At 45.2% G+C, this 20213-nt stretch overlaps 1 protein-coding gene and 1 pseudogene across 1 annotated transcript in view; both read left to right on the top strand.

Annotated features, from left to right (window-relative positions):
- Window positions 1-4929: 4929 nt before the first annotated feature.
- The window catches only part of LOC143961393 (protein mono-ADP-ribosyltransferase TIPARP-like), a 31434-nt gene continuing 16150 nt past the window's right edge, over window positions 4930-20213 (top strand). Inside the window, 4 exon segments of the mRNA XM_077470661.1 lie at window positions 4930-5694; window positions 13750-13847; window positions 13850-13920; window positions 17062-17249. Coding sequence (XP_077326787.1) covers window positions 5282-5694; window positions 13750-13847; window positions 13850-13920; window positions 17062-17249 — 770 coding nt within the window. The 5' untranslated portion in view covers window positions 4930-5281.
- LOC143964639 (U2 spliceosomal RNA) lies at window positions 10372-10462 on the top strand (annotated as a pseudogene).

Below are 20213 nucleotides of genomic sequence, written 5' to 3'. Positions count from 1 at the left end.
TCTTCCCGCCCTTCAACAGCTCGCCCAAGACTCGGAGCTGAAGGTGTATGCTGGGGGTGCAAGACGCAGGTTCCTGCTGACAAGTCCCTTTGTGATGACTGTTATATCAAAGCGACAGGTGAAAGGAGCGACTCTGACCAACAGCTAAGGTCTATGGTGGAAAGATTGGTTAAGGACAGTCTTAAGAAGTTTGAAGCCCCCCAGTTGTCTCCCATAGAGTCTCCAAGGTCTCCGGGGAGGGAGGCTCAGGCCCAGGACACTTGGGATTCCTCGTTGCCTAGCCATCCATCTGCTGTCCTTTCAGAAAGTGAATCTGAGGAGGAAGAGTCTGGTTCAGGTTTTGACTTTGCCCTGCTCCCTCCCTTGGTCAAAGCCATTAAGGAAACACTGAACTGGGAAGAGCCGGTAGTGGACCCAGCAAAACAAAGAAAATTTTTCAGACAATTGAGGAAAGAGCGTATTAGCTTCCCCTTCCTCTCAGAACTGGGAGAAGTGATTTCAGACGAATGGAGTAAGGTAGAGAAAAAGAATTCTCTTCTTTCTAAAATTCAGAGACTTTATCCTTTCAAGGAAGATGAGGTTAAGAATTTGGAGTCTCCCCCTCTAGTGGACGCAGCGGTAATGCGATTGGGCAGGCATGTGACCCTTCCCCTGGAAGACACAGTCTCCTTTAAGGACGCTCTGGACAGGAGAATTGATTCCGACCTAAAGCGAATCTACCTTACGGCTGGCATGGCCTGTAAGCCGGCTTTGGCCTTAGCGGCTCTGTCTAGAGCAATGGAGGTTTGGTCCAATAATGTTGATGATTCACTCAGGAATTTTTCTGAAGATCTGGCCAGGAGTTCTCCCATTCAGGAGATGAGATTGGCTTCGGCTTTCCTGGGAGAAGCCTCGATCGACATTATCCGTCTGGTGGCTCGAGTTATGCTCTCATCTGTAACTGCCAAGCGTGCCCTTTGGCTCCGTCCTTGGTTGGCCGATCCTGCCTCTAAGCAGGTTTGGTGTCGTATTCCTTTTGACGGTTCTTCCCTTTTCGGCAATAAGCTGGATAGTGCCATAACTCGAGCCACTGGGGGAAAGTCGGGGTTTCTTCCCCAGGATAGACGCCTGCAGAGTCAAAGAAGATCGTTCCCTAGGAAGGAGGTTCAAGATCGTGCTAGGGAGGCACGCACTTACAGGCCTGGACGAGAATTTTCCAGATCTTGGAGGTCCAGGCAGACATCTCTCAAGAAGTCTGCGAAAAGCAGTTCAATGGGGGAGAAGGAGCCGACTAAGTCCTTTTGAGATCAAGCCCGTCCAGGCTGTCCGGGTAGGAGCACGTTTGTTCCACTTTCGGCACGTTTGGGAGGCCTTGATCCAGGATTTTTGGACCGTCAAGACGGTTTCCTCCGGACACACGTGGACGTTCAGCAGTATACCCAAACTCAAATGTGTTCCCACATCCATTCCAAAATCGGAAGAAAAAAGACAAATTCTTTTAGCTTACATAAAATCTTTATTGGATCAAGGCGCCGCTATTCCTGTTCTAGATGTCCAGCGCGGCAGGGGAATGTATTCACCTCTTTTCCTGGTCCAGAAGAAGAACGGTACATGGAGACCCGTAATAGACCTGACGCATCTAAATCGCTACATAAAAAAGGAAAAGTTCAAGATGGAAACACTTTCCACAATTCAACATTCAGTTCAGCCAGGGGACTGGCTTGTCTCAATAGACCTCAAAGACGCCTATTTTCACGTCCCAGTGGCCACAGAGTTCCAACAGTTCCTTCGTTTTTCCATTGGTCAGTTCTATTTACAGTTTACTTGCCTTCCTTTTGGACTGTCAACCTCCCCTCGCACTTTCTCGAAAGTCCTTCTGGCAGTTGTAGCCTTGTTGAGAATCAGAAAGATCTGGATTCATCATTTTCTAGACGATCTGCTTCTTCTCGCTCAGGACAAGGATTGTCTCTTGAGCCACAGGGATCAAGTCATTGCAACCCTCAAAGAATTCGGTTGGCTCCTAAATTTAGAGAAGAGCCAGTTGGTTCCTACACAGTCTCTCGTGTTCCTCGGCACTCTGTTCAACACGGCAAGAGGTACCATCTCTTTACCCGAGGAGAAGATTGCAGTAATACGAGACAGGATCCACCTAGCTCTCTCCTCATCTCGTCTCAGTGCTCTTCATTGCCTAAAGATCATTGGCACCATGGTGTCTACTATACCGATGGTGAAGTGGGCACAATGGAGGATGCGCCCCTTTCAGGTGGGGTTTCTCCGTCAATGGTCGGGAGAGAAGGCCCAGTCCATCGAAGTTACTCAGACCATGAGAGGTTCCCTCCTTTGGTGGCTTCGTCGGGAGAATCTACTGAATTGTCATTCTCTTCTGCCAATCAAATGGATCTCAGTGACATCAGATGCCAGCAACAAAGGCTGGGGGGCACATTGTCTGTCGGAAGTGGCTCAGGGCATTTGGGACTTTCCCTCTCGGGGAATAGTGTCGAATGTGTTGGAACTACGAGCAGCCTTCCTAGCGCTGTTGGCATTTCCGCATCTGATAGTGGGTGCATCCGTAGTCCTCAGGCTGGACAATACGACTGCGGTCGCATATGTGAGGAAGCAAGGGGGCACCAGAAGTCGGTCTTTGCTGAAGGAAGTGGATCCAATAATGCGTTGGGCCCAGAGGAATCTGTCCAACCTAACAGCAGCCTATGTACCCGGAGTCCTCAATGTCCAGGCGGACTTTCTTTCACGAGTCCACTTGGACAACAACGAGTGGACCCTTCACGAAGAAGTGTTCCAGTGGGTTCTATCCCTGGGAATGTCTCCAGAAGTGGATCTATTCGCCTCTCGTTTCAACAAGAAGCTAACAAGGTTCTATTCAAGGTTCAAGGATCCGCAGGCCTACGGGATAGATGCCCTAACAGAACAATGGCGATTCCACAAGGCATATGCCTTCCCTCCAACACCAATCATCTTCCAATTTCTGAAGAGACTCAGATGGGAAGGAGTAGAAGTATTGGCAATAATTCCGTACTGGCCCAACAGGCCCTGGTTTCCTCTCCTGTCCCTGCTCAGCTTTCGGGACCGGGTTCCTCTTCTGTCCAGGCGGGACCTTCTCTCCCAAGGGTCGGTTCTCCATCCATGTCCGGCTCAGCTCCGGTTGAAGGTCTGGTTCTTGAGAGGGGATGGCTGGAAGCTCTAGGGTGTCCTAAGGAAGCCATTCCCACTCTCCTAAGTGCAAGGAGAAGAAGCACTAATAAAGTGTATGAACGAATCGGGGCCAAGTTCGTTTATTATATGTCCTCCAGAACCAGTTCCTATGTTTCACCCACAGTTCATGATGTGTTGGGGTTCCTGCAATCAGGTCTGGACTTACCGTTATCAGTTAGCTCCCTTCGGGTTCAAGTTTCAGCTATTTCTGCTTTTACAGGGGTTCAGTGGGCCAGCCACGCTCTTATTCAGCAGTTTTTTAAGGGTGCTGTAAGATTGAGACCCCAAAGAAAACCCAGGTTCCCTAAATGGGATCTACCCCTAGTCTTGGACTTCTTTTCTCTGCTCAGTAAGGATCTCTCCATCCGAGAACTTACCTTGAAAACCGCGTTCCTGGTGGCGGTCACCTCAGCGAAACGAGTTTCGGAAATTCAAGCTCTGGGAGTCAAGGAGCCTTTCCTAACCTTTTTTCCGGACAGAGTGGTCCTAGTTCCAATGTTGGGGTCAAACCCTAAGGTCACTTCGGTTTTTCATGATAATCAAGAAATCTCTCTACCCTTATTCAGATCCTCGGATTCCTCAGATATTCATCCTCTTGACGTTGGACGCTCTTTAAAGCTCTACTTGGAAGCTACAGCTCTGTTCCGACAGTCGGACTTCCTGTTCGTTCTGTTCTGTGGGAAGAACAAGGGCACTAGAGCATCAGTCAGGGCAATTGCAGCATGGATAGTTCAAGCGATCCAGTGGGCATACAGAGAAAAGGGCTTGGCTCCTCCTCAGGCGGTGATGGCACATTCGACCAGAAGTCTTTCTACCTCGTGGGCAGCTTCTCGCCATGTGGCTCCTGACGTGATTTGCAGGGCAGCCTCATGGTCTTCCATTCACACCTTTATGTCTCATTATTGTGTTGAGCCAGCGGCTTTATCCTCAGTTGATTTTGGAGTTAAAGTTTTGTCAGTTGACGGTGTCAAATAAATCTTTGTTAAGCAGCATTTCTTGCCCACCCGGGTGTGTCTTGGCGAGTTATTTCCCACACGTAGGCTGCCATGGAGTCTGTCAGGAAAACGGAAAATTTATGTCAAATACTTACCGTAATTTTCCTTTCCTGATGGACTCCATGGCAGCAGGAGTTCCCTCCCAAATGGCTGGAGTAGGATAGTTACCGAACACAGCCTGTGGCAGGAAGCAAAGATTTATGGGAGTGTCGTCCTATAGGGTAATGGAGGCGGGACTAAACCCCACACGTAGGCTGCCATGGAGTCCATCAGGAAAGGAAAATTACGGTAAGTATTTGACATAAATTTTCCGTTTTTTTTATAAAAAAAAAAAATGTATTCATACATGTCCCCCAGGGCAGTACCCAGACCCCCATACCTTTTTTATGGCCTATTAGTTGCATATAAGCCTTCAAAATGGGTACTTCATTTGGGTTCGCTGTTCGGGTAAGAACACTTGCCCTGTTTGAAGTTCTTCTGCGAACTGAACGGGAGGTGTTTGGTCCATCCCTGCTCCCCATCACTAAACAAGGTCTATTTTCTTATTAGTCCCCTTTTTCATAAGATTCCCTTAGTGAAGAAAATAATGTTTGTTACAAAAAGGCCAAGACCAACTAATCACTTATGTTACCAAATTGACCAAAGTCTTTTTCTTTTTCACAGAAATCAAAGCTCACCCAGCAAGACCCTGCAGCTGATCCAAAGACGCATGGACTTCAGCCTGAAGACTGAGTTATGGTAGGAAAAAAAAAACAGAACCCCAAGAACTCATCTTCTCAAGTGGAAAGAGCCATACCAGATGCTCATTGTCACATCCACTGTGTCCAAGCTTGCTAGCAAAGGTTTCTGGATAAATGGTATCCGCTAAAAGTGATTGTGATAGAGCCAAAGGACAACCCCTCTGCCCTTAAAGAGCTACCCCACCAAACTTAGGAGCATTAGAAAGAAACGCTCTATGCAACTAGCTCACCACAACATTTCCAGAAAAGTTTCTTGGATATGTATCAATATACAATCAAGAGGATGCATCACCCTCTATATATTTAACTCAGAATAAATAGTAGTTCCAAAGTAGGCCGCCAGCTGTTCAATGGGACATGGATCTAATTAAAGGGAAGAGGAGGAAGATATCATCATCAGAAGAGATCATTGGACTGGATCCCATAGAAGAAGAAATAGCTTTAGAAAAATTGGAATTTTGCACTGAGAATACTTTTAGAGCAGTTAACTTGCCCAGTGAGGTCACACTGTATAATGGAGAACTGGTGCCATTAAATTATAATAACTACAATATCCACCTAGACGATGACATAGATATATGTTCAAACTTTTTGATTGGTCAATGCTTTCAGGGTTTGTTGTGCCCAAAGCACCACACTGCATGGCCCTATGTATGGCAGCTGAGGTATAAAGCCACAGTGGGTTGGTTTAACATTGACCTAGGAGCTCAACTGGTCCTGGAGAGGCTATACAGTGACCCAGCTACGTGCCAAGTCACCGGATTCCACCAGTAAGTAGGAGAAGCAAAGAAAAGCAATACATTTTTACATTAATACTGCAAACTTTATTGTCAATTCTACGTAAAGAACCTAGTACAGTGTTTTCTTATCCAGATCTCAAGTGTTTGTGCCAAAAGCCTTTTTAAAATACTGATAGTCTTTACACTGGTACAACATACGCTCTGACTTTGGGAGCACATGACGTGTATAAATGAATGGTTCCCTACGAGAGCCGTCTTAACTGGTCTGACACAAGTCGGTCCGACGTTAAAAAAAGATTCCTGCACTTCTTTGGTCCAACTTCAGCCCATTCAATATCATTGAAGTCAGATCATCATCCTAACTTATCTGACTTTGGCAAACGACTTGTGCGCTGAGGATCTTAAAGGGGGACATCACGCCAAAATTAAATTAAAAAAACGTTGTTCAGCCCCTCCTCTCCAATTCCATACAAGGCCCTTTGGGTCTAGTATGGATCTTGAGGGGAAACCCCACGCCAAAATAAAAAAAAAAAATTGCGTGTGGCCCACACCAAAATCGATTTTAGACCCATATCTGAGCATCCAGCCCGGCAGGTCAGGAAAGGGGGGGGGGAGGAGGAGCGAGCGTCCCACCTTCCTGTACCCTACCAGGCCACATGCCCTCAACATGGGGTGGTGGGTGCTTTGGGGCAGGGGGGCTTTGCGCACCACACCCACCCCCAAAGCACCGTGTCCCCATGTGGATGGGGACAAGGGCTCTTCCTGAAAAACCCTGGGTGGTGTTTAGATACAGTGCCAATGTATAAGCAGTAAAAAGGGAGTACATACATCCTATCAAAATGGAAAGGTTTGTATTTGAGGCTGACTGAGTGAGGTTGACCAAATCTCAATTATGCTGACATGCTCGACATGTTATGTGGAAATCCACCGCTTCTTCAGGAGCTTTCGTTTGCATTATACGCTGTCTCTGTTCCTTTAATACATTATTATGCAAACAAAAGTTCCTGAAGAAGCAGTGAATTTCCTCAAAACATGTCGAGCTTGTCAGCATAATTGAGATTTGGTAAACTGGAATTACCACCTCTTTCAGTTGCACCTCTTCTGTTTAGATAGACAGAGCTGCTCTCTTAAATTTGTTTGTTTTAAATTTGTTGATGTAAATTCAATAAAACAATATTTGTTTATATACGTGTATCGTAATTGTTACAGCACCATTAAAGTCCACCAGCCTTAAATACAAACTTTTCCAACCTTGGGTGGTGGTTGTGGGGGTCTACGTGCGGGTGGCTTATTGGAATCTGAAAGCCCCTTTAACAAGGGCTCCCCCATATCCCGGCCCTCTCACCCTATGTGAAAGAGTATGGGGTACATAGTACCCCTACTCATTCACCCCAAAAAAAAAAGTGTCAGAAATAAATCAAACCAGTACACAGGTTTTTGACAAAGTCCTTTATTAAAGTAACTCCAACGTGTCTTCTCCCTCCGATCATGTCTTCATCCTTTAGTTCTTCTCGCTGCGCTGCTGTCTTCTTCCGCTGTTTTTTCCTCTGGTGCTTCTCTCTCCGCAGTCTTCTTCCTCGGCGGAGCTAACACTACAGCGGGAGCTAGTGTTGGGAGAAGAACTGGAGGAAGAACCGCAGAGGAAGAAGACAGCGGAGAGAGAAGAACCAGGAGGAAGAACCAATGGAAGAAGACATCAGTGCAGCAAGAAAGAACTGGGGGAAGAATCAGAGGAAGAAGACATCAGTGCAGTGAGAAGACCTGGAGGATGAAGACATCACCGGAGAGAGAAGAACTGGAAGGATAATTAATCGGAGGGAGAGACACATTGGAGCTACTTTAATAAAGGACCTTGTGTACTGGTTTTATTTATTATTGACACATTTTTGGCACCCAACAATGTTGAGGGCATGTGACCTGGTATTGTCCAGGAGGAGGGCGCTTGTCCATGTTGGATCAGTGTGAACCCAGCCTTAAACCGTTGAGATGACTACAATTTAAAAACAAGAAACACAAACACAGACTAATGGGCATAACACATCATGCATTTGAGACTGTCCTTGCCAATTCAGTTTAACTACCTTCCGACCACACACAGTAAATATACTGCGAGTAGGCAGCAGGTACAGGCACCAGGTCTGCTGTTAGAAATTGTGGAGCCCCATGATTTCTAACATACATTTGGTGGAGGGGGGGATTATGGGTTGGGGTTGTTTTTCAAGGGTTGGCCTTGGCCCCTTTGTTCCAGTGAAGGGAACTCTTAAAGTATGTCAGCATACCAAGCCATTTTGGACTATTTCATGCTCCCAACTTTGTGGGAACGGTTTGGGGATGGCCCCTTCCTGTTTCAACATGACTGCGCACCAGTGCACAAAGCAAAGTCCATAAAGACATGGATGAGCGAGTTTGGGGTGGAGCAACTTGACTGGCCTGCACAGAGTCCTAACTTCAACCTGATAGAACACCTTTGGGATGAATTAGAGAGGAGACTGCGAGCCAGGCCTTCTTGTCCACATTAGTGTCTGAACTCAAAAATACGCTTCTGGAAGAATGGCCAAACATTCCCATAGACACACTCCTAAACCTTGTGGACAGCCTTCCCAGAAGAGTTGAAACTGTTATAGCTGCAAAGGGTGGGCCAACTCAATTTTGAACCCTACGGACGCCATTAAAGTTCATATGCGTGTAAAGGCAGGCATCCCAATATTTTTGACAATACAGTATACCAAGGGTGGCCAACCAGACAAAGACCAAGAGCCACATTTTTTACCGAGTTACCGCAGAGAGCCACATCATACGCATGGGCACACATGAACATCACCCCATCCCTTCCTCATACAAACATACTTTTGCTCAGCTGGATTTATTGTAAATGTCACACACTGTTTTAACACTACAAAGACCACAGGCCAGTCATTTTCCTCAAGTCAGTAATCTTCCTTTGAAAGTACATCCATGTGACAGAAGACAGCAGCTCATCTAATTTCCAAAATACAAATTGTCTTATGCCGCGTACACACGGGCGGACTGTATGGCCTACTTAGTCCGTCGAAACACATTTCAGCGGACAGTCCGCTCGTGTGTGGGCTTCAGCGGACTTTTTCAGCGTGCAGTCTGGCGTACTAAGTATTTCGGATTTTTCGAAATTCTGTCCGTCATACTTTGGTTTCAGCGGACAATCCACTCGTCAGTAGGCTAGTTCGACGGACTAAGAATGGCGCATGCTCAGAAAGGATTTACACGGCGGAAGGGTGCATTGCTGTGTATTGGACTTCCTATTTCTAGTCCCGTCGTACGTGCTGTACACGTCATCGCACAAGCTTTCGACGGACTGTTTGTGCATCCGTGTGTGGTCAAGTCCGTTCATTCGAAAGTATGACGGACTGTCCGTCGGATTGTATGACGGACTAAGTAGGCCATACAGTCCGCCCGTGTGTACGCGGCTTTACAAACAGTGAACTGGTCAGGATAACAATAAACAGTTAATGGGTCTTCTAGCCTGAACTAGCAGTAAATTCTTCAAAAAAACATCACAGAAAGCATGCAGCACACACAGAGCGTAGCGTTTTCAAGCAGAAAATCACGCGATTTTGCTGCGTTTTTTACCGCGATTCGTTTTTTGTGCAGGGCAAAAGGTCAATGTTAAAAGAAGAAAAACGCCCAAATCTGCTCAATTCGAGCGACAAAAAAGGGTACGGAACTTGTCTGAGCGTCAGGCGTTTGGCTTCAGGCGACATGGAGTGGAGATGTGAACCATCTCCATTGAGAATACATTTTTTCCCCTCCAGCGTTTTGTAGCTTCAGGCTTCAAGCTACAAAACGCTCAGGTGTGAATGGGGTCTAAGAGCCACATGGAAATGGGCAAAGAGCCGCATGCGGCTCGAGAGCCACGGGTTGGCCACCCCTGCAGTATACACTTATTGTGATTTTTTTTTTTTTTTACCAAAAACATGTAACAGAATACATTTTTGCCTTAATGTATAAATAAATTAGATGTTTTTATTTTATTGGATATGTTTTATAACAGAATGTAGAAAATATCCTTTTTTTTTTTCAAGATCTTTGGTCTTTTTTCCTTTATATGATAAAAGAATAAAACAGTGATCAAATTTCCACAAAAGAAAGCTCTATCTGTGTGAACAAAATGATAAGATCGATTTGGGTACAGTGTTGCATAAAAAAGAAAATAAGCTGCGCTAAAGTGCACTATATAACAAGGCAAAAGCCTACTATGTGAATATGAATAGTGTAACAATACAAACGATTCTATTGTATCTCCAACCAAATGGAAAAAATAAACCAAAATGCATAAACAAATAATGTAAAATTCTTTCTATCCTACCCTTAAGTGGGCAGGAGACCACCTAAGTGAAGAGTGATACAAACAGCGTGTTTTAATTAATTCAATTGGGAAAACACCCCGTGAAACACAAAAAAGTCTCTATAAAAAAATTGATAAACAGAAAAATTGATGAATAGAAAAAAAGTCCTGCTGTAATAGATTACACAAAATCCTCCATAGATGAACAATATTCAATCCACCACCATATGTCTGAATTCACTTCTTACCAGAAATTAATGACCCCCCCAATACAGAGGGTCACAATGAGCATCTAGGTATGTGATTGTCCCCCACTCCAAAGGAATACTTTATTGATCGTCTGGATCACCATTTTCAGGTATAAAAGGCTGGATACATTATCTGCACCCACTTCTCGGCCTTTTGGCTAAGATCAAGTGTAGTATCTGTTCTTATCAGTTACCGGGAGGTGGCGCTTGCTTCCGTCCCTGTCTCTACGGCGAGGTGGAGCAGGGTTGGCGGTTGCTATGCAAAGCCTGCTGGTGTAAAGGTGACCTGGAGCGGTTCGTAGCCGAAAGGGAAGCCTTCTGATGGGGACGGAGAACCGCTTGGTCGAAGCCAGGGGAGGGGACCCTGGCCTTTTGGCCTGGATTGTGGCAGCTTTAGCTCCGGTCAGTCTTTCGGGATTGGAACGTTTGTTCCCCTCTAGAGGGGGGGGGGGAGCGGCCAGTACGTCCCGAATATAATTAGGGGGAGTGATGTGCGACCTGAAGTATCCGGGTCTCACTAAGCTCCTGGATCTCCATATCTTCCTGACTAGGGTGGGGGCTGTTGTGGTCTGGGTTGGGGGCCAGGGACGCTTCTGTGAGAAAGCCCATGGTGATGTGCCCCTGGAGTGGCAGTCCAGGGGTGCCTTCTTTCACTGTGCGTCCTGCACTTTGATTTAGGCACCTAGGTCACGTCACCAGATACACGCTTTTTTACACCTGCCTCTAGGGCCCGGCCTTTTGGCTAGGACCAGAGGAATTTTTGATTCCTGGCCGGAGGGCCGGTCATTGTATTACACAATGGCCACCTTTTTCACTCACTCCTTCACTATCCCTTTCCTCACTTTTTTTTTGATTGTATGTATTGTCACTGTTTGTCACTGCATGTTTGATGAGTAGGGTGTCGGTCCTCGGACCAATCCTGAAAGTCTCTGGGAGAGCGGACATAGGCCTTTTGGCTTGGTCCAATCTCCATGAGGGGGGGTCTTCCTTCGGCGAAGCCCCCACAGTACCAAGTACCTAGGAGGTTCTGTTTCGGCAGTCCTCCCGGGGAAAGGAGGGCTTCCGGTTTTGTCCGGGGCCCACATGTTGAGTCTGGTACCTCAGTCCCTGTCTGGAGCCTAACGCTCCGGGGGATCAGGGTATGGTCCTTCTTTTGGAGGACATCAGACACCCGTCTGCACTTTTTAGTGTGTCACTCTTTATGTGTGTGCACTTTTTTTATGCACCGGGTGGAAGTTTTTTGGGTGTGTTTGCACGCCATGGGCTTTTTGAATAGAAAAAAAAAATCTGCACCCACTTCCAGCGTAAATTTTGCAGAAGGTACACCCCTTTCCGCAGAATCTACGCCCCTTTCCGAAAGTCCCCCGCTGCCTGCTGGGAAACACACGGATCCCAGAGACAGCGGGGACCATCCTTATTGCGCAGCGCGACTCGCGCATGCGCAGTAGGGAACCGGGAAATGACCACTTCCTGATTCCCATACCCAAGATGGCGGCGGCAGCACCCGAGAGACGATTGAGAGATCGGCTTCGGGTGCTGACATCGCGGGCGTGCTGGGTGGGTAAGTGTCACTATTTTAAAAGTCAGCAGCTGCAGTATTTGTAGCTGCTGGCTTTTAAAAAAAAAAAAAAAAACGGCGGAACTCCCGGCGGACTCCCGCTTTAAGGGTTTTTTACATTATTTGTTTATGCATTTTGGTTTATTTTTTCCATTTGGTTGGAGATACAATAGAATCGTTTGTATTGTTACACTATTCATATTCACATAGTAGGCTTTTGCCTTATTATTGAGGTCTCTGGTCTTCTGATGACTCTGCTGTGCCCCCTCTTTTTCTTCCTCCTCATCCTCCTCTCCTTGTTTCTTAGCAATTTCGTTTATACCACTGGTTTTCCCACTTTTAGATTTCTTACTATTTGAGGTCTCATTGCTGCCTTTCTTTGTACTGCCTTTAGGGCAACCACCTGGACGTTTTGTGTGGTGGTGGAAAAACCACTTGGCTCTTGCATTAGTTTGTGCTTGTGGCCTCTTCCATAGACGACCTCTACCGTACTTCTCAGTCTCCTCTGTGGAAGCCCTCTTTGCTGCTGCCTTATCTTTTGAGTCACTCATATTGAAATAACCCCTCATTTTTTTCCTGTAGGAATGGACAATTACCCCCTTCCCTTTCCCGCTGCTATATTTTTACTACCAGCCCAGGCTAAAGGCTTGGGGGGGCGTATTTGTATTCCACAGATGTCATCTGGTGGGAGGGGACTACAATTAATAGGGAACAAAGGCGTGGCCACTTAACCCTTCCAGCCCAGCATATTGTTAGCGCCCTGTTCTCCCTTTCCGTGAGCTACATCCAGGGCTGGTGCAAGAATTTTTGGCACCCTAATCGAAAACCTAATTTTGCCGCCCCCCCCCCACTGGCTCCACCCCTGACTCCACTCTCTTTGACCTGCCCATGTATACCCCACCTTTTTAATGAAGTGCACATCAAATTCAGCCTCACCAGTGCCCATCAAATGCAGCCTCACCAGCACCCCTCAATTCAGCCTCACCAGTGTCCATCATATGCAGCCTACCAGCGTTCCTCAATGCAGTCTCACCAGTGTCCATCAAATGCAGCCTCACCAGCACACATCAAATGCAGCCTACCAGCGCCCCTCAATTCAGCATCACCAGTGTCCATAAAATGCAGCCTCACCAGCACCCCTTAATGCAGCCTGCCAGCGCCCCTCAATGCAGCCTCACCAGTTTCCATCAAATGCAGCCTCACCAACACACATCAAATGCAGCCTACCAGCGCCCCTCAATGCAGCCTCAACAGTGTTCATCAAATGCAGCCTCACCAGTGCCCATCAAATGCAGTCTCGCCAGCGCCCATCAATGCAGCCTCACCAACACCCATCAATGAATGTTTGCTGGCTTCCATTCATTTAGGAGTCGGGACCCAGACACAGTCCTCCGCTGCGCCTCTGACACTATGTGTGAATGGAGCGGCGGCTGCCTGCTGATGCAGAGACTTAGTTGCTTGCTGCAGAGAGTAGAGAGTAGGAACACCAGTGTCCGGGCACCCTAGGCAGCACCTAGGGTCTCGTGGAAGCACCGGCCCTGGCTACATCCTCCTATGATAGAGGCCAGACTGCTTGCAATTTCTTTTTAATGCTGTTTGTGTATATCTACTGGGGAGATTTACCTTCACTTCCTGACTTATTGACCACCATCAGTGGGACAGAAAGTGAGGGTCATTCAATAGGGGCATAGAAGATAAACTAAAAAAATTTTTTTTATTGCGGCCTGTGTCCTTGTTGGGATGATGCACAAGGACACAGGCCTAAAATAAAAAAAATAAAAAATTTGCTCATTGAGGGAGGGGAATGAAAGCATGGAAGGCAAAAAAAGAAGCAGATTAAATTTCAGTTTTATAGCTTTTATATGATTATACGATTGGGATCACATCTACTTTTTACTTTGATTTAATTTTTGTCTGCTCTCTTGTCAATCTCACGCTGATCTTCTTTCTCCTAGCAGTGGGTTTGAAATGCCAATTCTAAGTGACGTCACCACCATGTCCATCCAAAACAGCCAAGCGTTTGATCGTATCCGACGTCTCTCTACCTCAGCCTGTCCCACACCGAGTTCCACACTAACTACAAATATTACTATGAAGAAGGAGAGAACAAATGGGTGGAATATAGTCCGGTAAGGGAGACTGGAAAATGGTTAAAAATGGTTGTAAAGGCTGAATGTTTTTTTACCTACATGCATTCTATATACCTTCTGTGTGTAGCATCAACCCCAGACTCCCCCAATACTTACCTGAGACCCATCTCTATCCAGGAATGTACACAAGAGCAATTTCTCTCCTGGATCTCTTCCTCCTAATTGGCTGAGACACAGCAGTGGGTGCCATTGGCTTTTGCTACTGTCAATTGTGGCCAGTGAGAAGGGAGTGGGGACGCTCTTTGTGTGTCTTATGGACTCCCAGAGCCCGTTCTATAGTGAGCTGCACACATGAGTGCTCCCATAGCAAGCAGCTTGCTATGGGGCCACTCGGTAACAAGGAGGGGCCAGGAGCGCCTGCGGGGGACACGAGAAGAGGAGGATTGGGGCTGCTCTGTGCAAAAACCATTACAAAGAGCAGGTGAGTATAACATTTTTGTTAACCCCCAGCACTGATGTCAGTGGATACAGTAATAATAACCCCCAGCACTGATGTCAGTGGATACAGTAATAATAACCCCCAGCACTGATGTCAGTGGATACAGTAATAATAACCCCCAGCACTGATGTCAGTGGATACAGTAATAATAACCCCCAGCACTGATGTCAGTGGATACACTAATAATAACCCTCAGCACTGATGTCAGTGGATACAGTAATAATAACACTCAGCACTGATGTCAGTGGATACAGTAATAATAACACTCAGAACTGATGTCAGTGGATACAGTAATAATAACCCCCAGCACTGATGTCAGTGGATACAGTAATAATAACCCCCAGCACCGATGTCAGTGGATACAGTAATAATAACCCCCAGCACCGATGTCAGTGGATACAGTAATAATAACCCCCAGCACTGATGTCAGTGGATACAGTAATAATAACCCCCAGCATTGGTGTCAGTACTAATAAAATGACCACACATTGGTTGTCAGTGGCAGTGAAAGGTACACCCCTCATCCCTATCCTGCATTGGTGGTCAGTGACAGTGAAATTTAACCACACTCACCCTAAATTGATAGTCAATGGCAGTGAAAGTTAAGCCTCCCCCACACTGGTGGTCATGGCAGTTAACTCTCCCATTCCCCCTATATTTTTGGTCATGGCGGTCAAAATGTTAACCCCCCCCGTATTGGTGGTCGTGACAGTGAAAGTGTTAACCCCCCTCTCCCATCCTCCCTGTATTCATGTTCAAGACAGTAATATTTTACCACCTGTACTTTGGTGGTCCTGGCAGGGTAAGTTAACCCCCCCATTTTGATGGGCATGCCAGTGACAGTGTTACCACTCCCCATCCTCTATTATGGCAGTCATGGCAATTAAAGTGTTAACCCCTCCATCCCTTCCCAGTATTGGTGGCCATGGCAGTGAAAGTGTTAACCCCACCTCCCATCTCTGTATTGGTGGTCATGGCAGTATAGGTGTTAACAACCACCCCCATATTGGTGGTCATGGCAGAAAAAGGTGTTAACCCCCCCCCCCCCCTCCTGTATTGTTGAAAATGTTAACGCCTACTCCATTGGTGATCAGTTAGCCCTCACATGCTCCCATGCCACTATCTCTCCCTCTTCCCAGGACGGGGCTTTACCCGGCTTCATATGCATCGCTGTATTGTTCTAAGATGTACTCCATCGGCACCCCCAGAACTGGGGCCAAGCTGTCACCTTTAACTCACAGTTAACTTTTGATGATGGGAAGCTGGTAGCAATAGGCTCCCGATGACATCAGCACTCTTCAGCCAATAACAGTCCTGCATGATCAGAAGCCCCTGCTAACGGCCTCTGGCATTACAGCCCAATTAAAGGCCCACGATTTTTGAAACCTTCTATTAATGAGTTTCCAAGTTTACCCTGTTGCTGCCTGTGTAACACATATGTGCAGCAGAAAAGGGGCCGGCTTTAATGTCCAAACGCCAAAAGGTGGCTGATGTTTCTGTGCTGTGAATGCGTTTAAAAGCTGATGGCCCCACTAAAGATTAGTAGCCAGTGTCAGAAATATTGAGACACTTGCCTTTACACATACACATGAACTTTAATGGCATCCCAGTCTTAGTCCGTAGGGTTCAATATTGAGTTGGCCCACACTTTGCAGCTAAAACAGCTTCAACTCTTCTGGGAAGGCTTTCCACAAGGTTTAGGAGTATCTATGGGAATGTTTGACCATTCTTCCAGAACCGCATTTGTGAAGTCAGGCACTGATGTGGACAAGAAGGCCTGGCTCGCAGTCTCCACTCTAATTCATCCCAAAGATGTTCTATCGGGTTGAGGTTAGGACTCTGTGCAGGCCAGTCAAGTTTCACCACTCCAAACCCGCTCATCCATGTCTTTATGAACCTTGCTTTGTGCACTGGTGCGCAGTCATGTTTGAACAGGAAGGGGCCGTCCCCAAACTGTTACCACAAGGTTGGGAGCATGAAATTGTCCAAAAATGTCTTGGTATGCTGACGTCTTAAGAGTTCCTTTCACTGGAACTAAGGGGTCAAGCCCAACTCCTGAAAAAACAACCCCACACCATAATCCCCCCACTCCACCAAATGTTTTGGACCAGTGCACAAAGCAAAACCTTGTGGGCAGCCTTCCCAGAAGAGTTGAAGCTGTTATAGCTGTAAAGGGTGGGCCAACTCAATATTGAACCCTATGGACTAAGACTGGAATACCATTAAAGTTCATGTTTGTGTAAAGGCAGGCGTCACAATACTTTTGGTAATCTAGTGTATATACAATGCTGCATTGTTCTAGAATGTGCTCCATCAGCACTCCTAGAACCATGACCAACTTGTCTCCAACTTACAGACAACTTTCAACAATGGGGAGGACACAGGATGGGCTACTGATGATGTCAGCACTAATCAAAAGACCCTGCTACTGGCCTTGGGCATCACAACAAACTTAAATGCCCAGCTTCAGACGTCTACAACTGGTTAAGGCGGCTAATGTTTAATGCTTACATTTTGGTACAGCAAATCGTTAAATAAGAAGTGCAACTGTGAAAATTAAAAATATTATTAAAAGATTATATTAAATAAAAGAATGAAAAGCTCATTTAAATATCGTGAACATAAAAAAATTACTGGGATTTGGTTGAGCGTTTTTTTTTTTTTTCACTGTTTCCATGCAGGAGTTTGTGAAATGCATAGAAGAAGGCCTCCGGGAGCATCAAGAAGAGGTCTTTTGCAAAAACGCCCAGTTTGTTTATTCCCTTCACCTGGTCAACATGGTGCAAACTAACATGGATACCAAAACCAAGAGGAGGATGAGAAAACGGCCAGTGTTCCAATCTCCCATCGTAATCGGTCATAAGCTGCGGTAAGAGGATCACACATGATGTAGCAGACTTCAGTAAAGTATATAGTGGTGATGAACAACAAAGAGAAATATTAAATTCTCAATAGCATTGCCAGCTAGGGATGAGCCAAACACCCTCCCGGTTCGGTTCGCACCAGAACTTTTGTGCGAACTTTAGAACCCCATTGAAGTCTATGGGACTCAAACGTTCAAAATAAAAAGTGCTAATTTTAATGGCTAATATGCAAAATATTGTCCTAAAAAGTGTTTGCAGACCTGGCTCCTGCCCCAGGGGACATGGGTCAATGCCTAAATTTTTTTTAAACGGCTGTTTTTTCAGGAGCACTGATTTTAATGACGATTAAAGTGAAAAAAAAGTGAAATATTCCTTTAAATGTCATGCCTGGGGGGTGTCTATAGTATGCCTGTGAAGTGCCATATGTTTCCCATGTTTATTTCACAAAATGACATTTAGCGTAAAAAAATAATTTAAAACTGCTTGCGGTTTTAATGTAATATCTGGTTCCGGCAATACAGATGAAAATCATTGAGAAAAATGGCATGGGTAGCCCCCCTGCCAATTACCAGCCCCTTTGGGTCTTGTACGGATATTAAGGGGAACCCCGTACCCAAATAAAAAAAAAGAAAGGGGTGGGGCTCCCAGGCCCTATATACTCAGAACAGCAGTATACAGGCGTTGCAAACAAGACAGGGACTGTGTAGGTTTGTTGTGTTAAGTAGAATCTGTTTGTAATTTTGAACTGGTACATTTTTAAAGTGTAGCTCCAGTCAAAAAATCTATTTTTAAGCTTTTTTTAACCCGTCCATAGGGACGGGTTATCATCCCTGTATAATGTTTTTGGCCGTCCGCCTTTTTTCATCTCACTTCCTGTTGTCTCCTTCCGTTTGCAAGTAGGATTTTGTAAAAAACAGTGTAGCGCTTATTTGTTTTTACCACATTACAATGTGACCAATGTAATCAATATATGTATTGGACTGTGCAAAAAAAAAAAAAAAACATTTAAACACTCATTGCTAAGTATGTAAAGCTAGAATGTCCAAACAAATATATGAAAAAATATATCCAAAAATGGAAAAACAGCATGGAAACAAGTGAAGAGTTCTCCAAATTTTCAGATTTTCTGTGTGTGATACGATGAAGTGAAAAATAGTCCTACACCTTCTCCAAGGAATGATCACACAATCACCGCGTGAACCCTCCACCACATAAAATGGGGGCTTACCAGATTTAATAGATCCTACTCAAAATTATATTTGGAGGATCATATATGCTTGTAGATATACATAGGCTATTTTTGGGGTGTTGTCCTTTTCTGGAAGACTTTCAAGTGTGGCTATTTCCTCTGCGGTGTGTCTCCATCCACATAAATCATCATAGGTAATGGGATAGATATAGAGGAAGAAAGCAGGGACCACAATAGTGTAACTCCATTTTTCGTTTCAAGTAATTTAATAAAAAATTATCAAACTCACGTGTACAAAGAACATAAGCGCTTTTTCAATAAAATCTCAGGCTGCAGTGAAGTCCCGACGCGTTTCGTCTTAAGCAGACATCATCTGGGGTACAACTTCAAGGCAGCCCTCCAGTTTATATAGCCAGACCCCCAATCAGGCCTGGATTTCCTCCATCAGTGTCACCACACATCACTTCCGGTATCCAACATGGCAGCCGGCGTGCGTTTCACGCCTCTTTTTAATAATGTGAAGGGTCTAGTCAAACAACTGGTACGTCCCATACTCTTATGTATATTGGACGAATCGCTTCCGTGTATCTAAACAACAAAAGCGAACGTCCTAACGTACGCCAGCAACGTCCAAATGGAACGCAGGCATAAACACTGAAATGTTCAGCCGATCTTTTAACCTCAGCGGAAGTAAAATAAACGTGACCCCCCCGCGTATCTCACGAACGGAAGTGGTCAGCCTGGAACGCACCAACCTTATCCAATGGAGTGCGAACATGGGTCAACATCCCGGCGCCATAACGTCACTTCCGTGTCCCCGTACTCAAAACATAAATAGACGTGTAAAAAAACGCCATCTCTAAGGTGATATACAGATCGGTGCAAAAACAAATCTCTTATATATATTAAATAGGGAAAATATAGAGTATATACTCTGAGCTGAGGGATATATCTAGTAGGAAAAATTGGTAAAAAATAGATAAAAAATATATATAAATGAAAAACATTAAACATTCGGACGCTGCATCCAATAGGAACACAGTGCCTATAATCGCATATTAGCTTGTATAGCCATATTTCACAGGAAAAGTAAATTAAGAAGGCAAATTTCGAAGAAAATGTTTTTTCCAGTAATTTTACCCAAAGAAGTTGTTAAAATCTACCTAAAGGTATTACCGGAAAAATGAATAGAAAAATATGACCGAATCCAATCGGATAGGCGATTATTACATCGTAACACTCTTATATAAACGATGGCCTACGCAAAAAAGGGGTTTTTTAATCGAATTTTAAAAATTGAAAAAAAGTTAAAAATATATAAAAACTAGTAAAATTAAATATAGTCATAAGTTTTGAGGTGTATATATATATGCTCAAATATGGCGCTCTATTGATATAATGGCCTAATCAAAAGGAGACCGAAAGTAATATGTGCTGACATATTAGGTGGACCAAACCCAAGTCACCTTTAACCATCTACGAGTACGCACAAAGTACATTTTCCCCACATATTTCTACCGTATATACCAAAAAAGGAGGAGAAAAATAAAATAAAATAAAGATATAGATAAAAGAGATGGACAAACCTCAACTATCATCAATGAATGCATCCATATTGAACACCAAGTCCAAACCAAACGGGGAGTGGGACCCAACGCCATGCATCAACCATGGTCGATGAATGCATTGATGTCCCACTCCACGTTTAGACCAAACGGGGAGTAGGACTTGATAGTGTATATCCAATACGTCTCTAACTTGGATACGCCCCTGGTCATGG

The sequence above is a fragment of the Lithobates pipiens genome, unplaced genomic scaffold (genome assembly GCF_037356315.1).
Source record: "Lithobates pipiens isolate NorthernLeopardFrog02 unplaced genomic scaffold, aLitPip1_a1.2 Scaffold_8, whole genome shotgun sequence".
Classification (NCBI taxonomy): Eukaryota; Metazoa; Chordata; class Amphibia; order Anura; family Ranidae; genus Lithobates; species Lithobates pipiens.
Note: the sequence above shows the minus strand (reverse complement) of the source record. Positions and strands in the feature narration are given on the sequence as shown.